Genomic DNA, 9,254 nt, shown 5'->3' on the forward strand with positions numbered 1-9,254 from the left:
CATTTCTTAGAACATAGTAGACAGTAATTCGTCCAATAGTACATTGATTGTAGAAACCATTTGTCCACGACACAATTACAAATTGTCAAACTTATGAACCACACGTATGTTGAGCATCGTATCTAACGAGCATTCCCACTAACAATCACCATAAAGGCAAAGGATTCAATAATGCAAAAAAATTAAGCTTTTATCTTGTGACTTTGCAGCAATATGGAAAGTCTAAAAAGGTGGGGGCAGCTTTCTCTTACGAGTAGATGTGTGAGCATGCATGTTGGCTTCCCTTGTATTATTATTCGCATTTCTTAATTTCGTATTCACCCTTTCAAAGAATGTTAAACATATTTGTGCAGAGAAGTCTCTGAGTCTTAATGGCGATGAGATAGAAAAAACACAGAAAAGAAGAGCACGCTTGGGCGTGGAAAGTGAAGGCCTAGCTAGCTACTCAGCTACACCACTGTTTCAGTATGTACATATAATTCATATGGTCATCCTACACATTCTAAACTCTTGTTCGTTTTTTTTATTGTTATACATAAAAAATACTTTCTCGTCCCTAAAAATGTTTCCTATTTATGTTGGACACGTTTGTCAATGCACATTTTTGATTGTTAACATCTTTAATTTTGTATTAGTATTAAATATAAAAATTTCATTGTATCAAAGTATTCATAAATACGAATTCAACAATACCACTCATCACTATATTTGATCTTATAGATTAGACGTAAATAAATAGTCAATCGCTTACCATGAACAGTATCAAATGTCAAAATAGGAAATATATAACGGGACAGAGGAGTAGCAAAATGGCCGGCAAATAGTTGATATAGTGGGAGAGCTCTTGACTCTCTTATCCCGAGATCAAGAGTTTGATTCTGATGCGTGAGTAATTAATTAGTAAATAATAATAAGTAAATTAATTTAAATTGGGTGTGATAATTTTTAAAAGTCAATAATAAGAAAAATCAAGTCAATATGTAATATGTTATAGTAATTGCTTAACCAAATCTCGTTCTTCTAAAATCTTAAAATATCAGAGAAAGGTCAAACGGGATATACGTTTGTGCTTTGATACCATGTCGAGTAACCACCTCATCTAAAATCTTAAGGTCTTATAAGAAGGCTCAACCGGATATATGCCGGAGTTTTGATACCATGTTGAGTAATCAGCTCATCTAAAATCTTAAGGTGTTCGAGGAAGGAAAACCAAATTTATATTGTAACGCATTTTATTTGGAGAATGAAATTATTTCATATTTCATATTTCATCTGGAGTGAAATGTGTGGAGACATCTTGACAGACTCTGTAATCCTCAAGTGACATGCTCATGTCTACTGAGCTAGCATTGCCAGTTCTAAAACTGATCCTTTATGTACGTTAAAGTTAACTTTCATGTTCTTTTTGCAGCTGTTTTCTTCATTTAAATTTAATTCCCACTAATAATAACGTAAATTTAAAATAGGTTAATTCACACTTGTAAAAGTCACATGGTGAACTGCTTAATTATATTAAACCAAACATATTCCTTGTGCTTCTATTTTAGTACGTAATTCTTTGAATTTGCCTTGATTAGGGTTTGAGAAATCAGAACTAATCGGCTGATGCACTGACTTGTGCTTTATCGAATCAATCAAAGATTTATCAGCGACTTTTAAAAAGTCCGTTAATTTATCAGTTTTTAAAATTGGAAATAGATTTGAGAGTTTATGAAAGAAAATGTATGAAAAAGAAAAAAGAAAAGAAACAAGGATGGAGAATTCAAGTAATATAGCTGCAAAAAACAGTGGGTGGCAGAGACTAAACCCTGAAGAAATTGTCGCCTAAAATCTTAAGATTACTTGACCAGTATCAATACAGTGCATTACTTTGCCCCTCCTGAAACCTCCGTCAAAAGCCTGCTGGATCCCATACCCACTTTTACACACACATACTATACTAGTCTACACTTCATATAACTAAAGGTCAAATCATTACACTGCACTGGTTCTAATAAGGACTTACTTGTATAAACATGCACGTACTTGGGTGTGTATGGTTTGTCATTCATGATTTTTCATCTTCTCAACACAATTCATGAAATGTTTATTTTTAGGGTTGATTTTTGTTGATTCTTAATTTTCCGAGTAAAAGAAAAGTGAAAAAACTAAATTTTCCATGAAATCACATAATTTAGCACATTAATCATCTATATCTCTTAAAGCAATTTTATCTTTTCACTTTCATTTTGAGGTGAATATTAAAAATCGGTCATGGAAATAACATTTTCCTCTTGCGATTTATATTTTTACAAACATTAATCCCTGATAAGAAATGAGCGTCTTTCTTGTAATGAAACTTTTAGTTGGCTGAAAATCAAAGTTCAAAATTAGAAAATGTTGAGAAAAAATATTCCCACAAAATTTTAAATTTTATGACTATTACGAAATCCCGCATCCGTCACTTATATATTTGCTCCATCCCTAGAGCCGACAATTCGATCGTTTCGTTTAATTTCGTGTCATCTACTTTCGTATTTCGTGTCATAAATGTCTAATCCAAACCCGAACCGTTAAAAATTCTTTTCGTTTTGTGTTCATGTACCTTCATTTCATGTATGTTCGTGTCGTGTTTTGTGTAATTTAAAATTTAATAATAAAAATAAATAAAATATATATTTAAATTTTAAGTTTTTACTAGTCGAGTCGTATGCCAATAAGTTATAAAGACTTAAGTGCAATCAAGTTTTATGAAATTTAAATTTGAATCTATTTTGTATCTATTTATATAAATATTATATGTAAAATATTATTTTAAGATATATATATATATTCATATTATTTTGATAAATTTATTTAAATATTTATTTTTCGTGTACTTTCGTTTCGTGTCGTGTAGCCAAGTGTAAACCCAAAATTGACACTAAATTCATTTATGTACTTTCGTATTCGTGTATTTTCGCGTTTATGTACCAAAAATGTGAGACCAAACCCATTATATTCGCGTTGTATTACCGTGTCGTGTAGCAAAGGTGACCATCTCTCGCCGTGGACAAGTATAAGAACACAAGAATACCACGTGGGTACACCAATAAAGTCACCAATTAGGGGTGGTGGTGAGTGACCAGTAACACCAAAGTTCCCAACAAGAACATGAACCAGAAGAGAAGACTGTGTAACTACAACATTCAAACATGCACACATATATATATAATCGAGGGTGTATTACTAAATATTGATGCTAGAATTACATAAATGGTGTACTATTACTGTACAGCAAGCGTGCAATCTGGGCTTCTGCTAAAGCTGGTTGAGAGAGTTAAATAAATCAAGAGAGAGAGAGAGGGAGGACAAACAGAGAATTAAATCAAGAGAATGCTTTGTCTCCCTGCTGCACATATCTTCCTGCTGCTACAAATAATAAATTTTCATTCATAACCATGTCTGTACGTTCTGTAACCTCATATTTTACCCTCATCTTACGGTGTTTTTTATATTTGTACGTATTTATTATCGGGGTCGATCACTGCTCCGACCAAATTATGATGTTCTTGTATTCATGCACATACACAGTAGATCTACAACTATAGTAGTAAGTGTTTTAAGTAGATTGATTAAATTAATTGTGATATAGAGCCCTGATCCTGCACAAGTGCAGGGTTTATACTCCTCCCAATTTATTACACTGGGGCAGTTGCCATGCATGTTCATGTTCAACTCTTTCATTCTTTACACCGTCCACACTCAATGGTCAACACATTTACTACAAAACACTTGGAAGCTGGTCTTGTCAAAATTTGTTATAATTATTACCCCCTCCGTCCCTAAAATCGTTTCTTATTTGTGTTGGACACGTTTGTCGATGCACATTTTTGATGGTTGATATCTTTAATTTCCTATTAGTATTAAATATGAAACTTCATTGTAGTAAAATACTCATAAATACGAATTCAACAAGATCACTCATGACTATATTTGATCTTATAGATTAGATGTAAATTAATAGTCAATCGCTTAACATGAATAGTGTCAGAAGTCAAAATAGGAAACATATAACGGGACGAAGGAAGTACAAAAATTGATTCCAGATCCTCTGTCCCCTTTCGGTGTTCTTAATATTTCTCCTCTTTTTTCCTATTGGTCAGTTGTTTAATAATTATGTTCATGTTAACTGTTTGATCACGTAAAATATAAAAAACTAACCAACAAAAAAATATGGGACATCCAGTTGAAACTCGATTAAGTAATAATCGTTAAAGTAATAATCTTGTTAAAATAATATATTTTTTCCGGTACCAACATAATAGACACAGTGTATTTTTACTACCGATAAAATATAAACTATCTGAAATAATATTTTTTCTCAATTTCAACCGTATTACTGTAAAAGAAATTATTAAATGTATTAGGGAATAAGAGGAGGAATATGGGATTCGGACTCCAAAAGAAATTAGGAGGGGTAAGGATAGATGCCATGACATCTCGTATTTTATACAAAAAGAGAGTTCTACAAATATTTACAACAAATCTATGATTGTTCGAAGTTATACCAATTAAATAATGAGGCATATACAAGTAAGGCAGAGGAGGGCTAGAAATAGAAGCAAATACAAACCTAACCTACCCCAAAGTTATTTGGACTATGGGCCACAAACTAGAGTATCCGGTACACTTTACTTTGTCTAAGAACTAATAATCCTAAATACAGACCCACAGGTCCAAAGTTCAATCTACCAAGACCCATTAATCTATTTCTTTTTGTCAACATTTTACTAGTGATCCAAGCGAGGAAGAAAAATACAAAACGCTTTGTCATCCCAGTGAGGCCCAAACATTTTCTCTGAGCTCATTTATCTTTCAACCTTTTGGATTAAAAATATCAAGAAAAATAACTTTTATTGCAAAAGAAGTTATGGGATAAAAAATCTTCCAATAGAAAAATATATTCTATAAATGTATGTAAAAGAAATTAGTGTTCGTTTGGGAACTATGATTTCATTTAAATTTTTGCTTTTGATCAAATAATGTGCTTGAATAAAAAAATAAATTTGAAATTTAAGTTACTGAAATTTTGCTATAAATATGAGAACTTGGAATTACAACTAAAATCATTTTATTTGATATCTATCATTACAAATAATATGCATATACAATAAGTAATCAAAGAACAACAAAATAAATGGATCCAAAGATGACTAAATTAATATTTAAATTATTTTTATATACAATAAGAGTAATTTAGTCTCAATAAAGGACCATTCATACACATAAAAATTGTTTCATCCATCCATAACCATTCCATGATCGATCTCACATCACATTTTTACCTGTTTGAAACCATTCATATACATAAATGATTCATGATATGTATTTGTAGCTTGTCTGCAGCCTTTGCATCCGAACATGCATGATCCAAATAATCATTTATTCTGGTGTTACTAAATTACCATTGATTGCCATTTTGAATTCGTCCAGGGTTCACAGTGACTCTTGCAGCTGCTTTACTATTATGATGTGTGCATCGTTTAGCAGAATAAACAGGCGAAACCCTAGAATTGCAGCATCCATTTCCAGCAATATGCATATTTGGAGGAGATTTGGGCGAGGTTGAGACATCGTTTGAAGGAGGAGCAGATGCAGTTTTATGAAGCAATAAGAAAGCTCTGATCTTCATAGACGAAGACTCAGCTTTATCGTATTCTTCCATTAAATTGGATAAATCTTCGTCACAAGTTACTGAAACTAATGCATCTAGGTCTTCCATAGGCAGTTGGCACCTTAGACTAACCGATGTACCACACAATTCTCCCATCTTTACTAGTAGCTCTGCATCATTATCATATACGTTTGTTACTTACACGTACGAAACCAGAATTTCAAAATAGCCGGGACTGAAATGAAATATCATTTTAGACTAAAAATCAAGATTTTGCAAAATTGATAAATAACAAAGTTCGGTTCCATAAGTTTGGCTCGTTTTAATAGGTGGAATTTTTCATAAATGGTAAATAAAAAATTTAACTAAACTTCTAATGCGTGCACATGAACACACACTAAACAAACGTAGCAGCACGTAAATAGAAAGGAGTGGGGGCTAGGGGGAGAGTAGCGACCTGAGAAAGAGATGGAGTGATCGACGGCGAGGACGCGAGTGTGACCGCCGTTGTAACGGAGGATGCCGTCAGGATAACGAGGGAGGATTTTGCCGCCGTAGCTACATAGGAATTTCACTGAAGGAGTCACCATGCCGTGCCTTTGAGAGAGAAGAAGCTAGTCAAGAGATGGTGATGAGTAATGAGTTACGTCTGGCGTTCTATACAACTCTTTTCGTCCAACTATTGTGGTTTTATTATTTATAGATTTTTGTAGGGCCGAGCAAAACCGAACCGAAATCGAAAACCGAACCGAACCGTGCTAATTCGGTTCGGTTCGGTCCTAAATTTTTCAGAAATTCGGTCTATTCGGTCCGGACCAAATAGACCGAATTAAAATTCGGTTCGGTTCGGTTCTTTTCACAAATATTTCGGTCCGGACCGAATAGACCAAATAGACCAAATCATAAATACTATAATTTTGTATTATATATATTTTACATATATCTTAAAAATTATAATCAAAATTTTTAATTTGTGATTATATTTATGGAGTATTAGAACTCTACATATCACATTAATTTAATTATATTTTAAAATTTATAATTTGTGATTTAATTTATAATGCAATTTTATTTTTGAAAAAAATTTCGGTCTATTCGGTCCAGAACCGGACCGAACCGAATTATTTCGGTTCGGTTCGGTCCGGTCCGGTCCATAATATAAATTCGGTCCGGTTCGGTCCAAGAAAAAATGACTATTCGGTTTTTCGGTCTATTCGGTTCGGTCCGGTTTTGGACCCGGACCGAACCGACCGAATGCTCAGCCCTAAATTTTTGAGAGAATTTTAAAAAAGTACATTTTTTTAGAAGAATTGGTCCTTGTAATTGAGCGCTTATTCTAGCATATATTCGTTGGCGATAATCGAGCCCTGCGACAAGAACTAAATCATTTTCACTTGCGATATCTCGTATTCATTTCCCTATTGTAAATTGAAGGAAATTTAGCGAGCCGTTAAATTTTAGAAGCCAATTTGTGAACAAATTCGCTTAAAACAAATACTTTTGTCAAAAAGAAAATTCATGAAACTTTTTTGACAAAAAGAAATTTCTTTCTTAATCAGTAAAAATATTAATTTCATATTTAAAACTATTTTGTTTCATTTAAACAAGCCGGACTTATTTATTATTGATTTACATAACAATTTCTCTTGTGTCCTTACTTTATAGGAGTAAATTTTATTCACGCTATAAATTTATTCTAAAAGTGTCAAAAGGGATGATTCTAATTATCATAACATAAATTCATACTAAAATAAATAAAAACAACATACATATAATATAAATATAATATAAATCTTTAGTTAAAGTATAATTTCTAAACATAAAATTAATTAACCATTTAAAAATGCGAAAAATATTTTGCTCGTACTCTGTGCATTCCCACGCCACGAGAAAAGCAATATGGAAAGTGATATTGGGCTGGGCCCGGGCTTGAAGAGTGTAGAAACTAGAAAGCGACCCTTACGTGTCCCGCCCAACATAGATATTTTTGCAGTCGACCATTTATGCGATATCTATTATTATCACTGCTAACATAGATATTTTTGTTTATCATTTTTACTTGGTACACACGTATTTGTGCACACACAAGTCCAAATGTTTTTTGAGAAAACTGTCTCTTTATTCTTTGGAATGAGGATAAGACTGTGTATAGAGATGCAAACGAACAAAATCGAACCGAGCATAATATTTTTTAAAACGAGCAGCGCCTAGTTTAGAAACAGAGACGGAAAAATATTCACGATCGCCTCGTTTATTAACAAACTGAGCCGAGCCGAGCTGAATACGAGTTTGCTCACAAACAGCCGAGGCGAGTCGAGTTATCCATTAATAGTTCGCATATATTTTTTAATCGACCAAGCTTAAGGTATAATTTATAATTTTATAAGTTATTTGGAGATACATACTAATTTCATCTTATGTTTATATATGCAGACTCACACTTTATACTTGTTTCTTAATCCATAAAAAATTTTATCAATTTATTTCACAAGTCGAGTTTCAAGAACAAAATCAATTTTAGAAATCGTACATTATTTTTAAATTGTTAATGTTGATTGTTAAAGATTTATTAATTTTTGATATCTTAGTTAAATTGGTTTAGATTAAAAAAGACATATAAAATAAAATAAAGCAAGCAAGCCCCTTTAAGTGATTAAGAAATATAATTATTAAAAATTATTTGATCCTTTTCTTAAAAATATTATAGTTTTATAATTATTTTAACAACTCACTTTTTTAATTTATTTGAAATCATAATTTTGGTCGATTTTATCATTACTCCTCTAATAAAATTGTAAGGTGAAATTTAGGATTAAGTGTAATTAGAAATTGTTAAAATAATCAAGCTCTTGTAATATGTATGAAATTAATTAAATTATTTATTTTTAAAATATGTATTAAATTTTTATTAAATTAATCATTTTACTTTAAAATTAGTATTAAATTTTAATTAAAAAATATAAAATCTTTATACAAGTGATTAGTAAATATTTATTATTTATTATATATAAAAAATTTATCCGAGTCGAGCCGAGTTACCGAGTCCAAGCTCAACGAGCCGAGTCCGAGCCGAACATACAAAAAACTCGACTCGACTCATTTAATTATCTGAGCTTGTTTTTATATTTGCGATCAGCTAGTTTAAGAAAACGAGCTGAACCGAGTTCACTTAAACGAGCCGATCTCGAGTTTTGTTTACGAACGACTCTGTTCATTTGCAGCTCTAGCTGCGTATGTTATACCCTTCTCGGACACGGTCATAGTCGGTATTATTGGGTACGATGATGATGGTAATGATTATTATCACTGTGATACACGGGTTTCCGTTAATATTTAAAATTTTTATTTATCCTGCTATATATTAATTTTTTAAATATTTTTGTAAATATATATTAATTATAAATTTATCATAAAAATAATAGGATAACCTCAGAATAAGTAGAATATGTTTAGTGGTTTAACAATTTAATAGTTTATCGTATATTTAACATTATTTATTTATTTATTTATAATAGAATATGTTGTGGTCGTAGTTTAGTAGGATAAGTATAACAATTTAGTAGTTTAATGGATATATAATACAATTTATTTCTTTTTTTAATAACCAAAATTAGTAAAT

The 9,254-nt window shown here is 31.6% G+C and overlaps 1 protein-coding gene across 1 annotated transcript; it reads right to left on the bottom strand.

Moving 5' to 3' along the window:
- Window positions 1-5,069: 5,069 nt before the first annotated feature.
- On the bottom strand, window positions 5,070-8,896 carry LOC141664546 (uncharacterized). Its single transcript, XM_074470502.1, has 3 exons — window positions 8,839-8,896; window positions 6,053-6,193; window positions 5,070-5,805 (listed from the first exon to the last, which is right to left on the bottom strand). Exons 1-3 carry the CDS (start codon window positions 8,894-8,896, stop codon window positions 5,423-5,425), a joined length of 582 nt encoding a protein of 193 aa, XP_074326603.1. The 3' UTR covers window positions 5,070-5,422.
- Between the last annotated feature and the right edge of the window lie 358 nt (window positions 8,897-9,254).

The sequence above is a fragment of the Apium graveolens genome, chromosome 6 (genome assembly GCF_009905375.1).
Source record: "Apium graveolens cultivar Ventura chromosome 6, ASM990537v1, whole genome shotgun sequence".
Lineage (NCBI taxonomy): Eukaryota > Viridiplantae > Streptophyta > Magnoliopsida > Apiales > Apiaceae > Apium > Apium graveolens.

Coding starts and splice junctions, on each gene's coding strand:
- LOC141664546 (XM_074470502.1), bottom strand. CDS start 8,896: ATGACCGTGTCCGAGAAGGGTATAACATACGCAGCTAGAGCTGCAAAT. Junction 6,194..8,838: donor AGCTGCAAATGAACAGAGTC/GTTCGTAAACAA, acceptor ATTCCTATGTAG/CTACGGCGGCAAAATCCTCC. Junction 5,806..6,052: donor CCCCACTCCTTTCTATTTAC/GTGCTGCTACGT, acceptor ATAATGATGCAG/AGCTACTAGTAAAGATGGGA.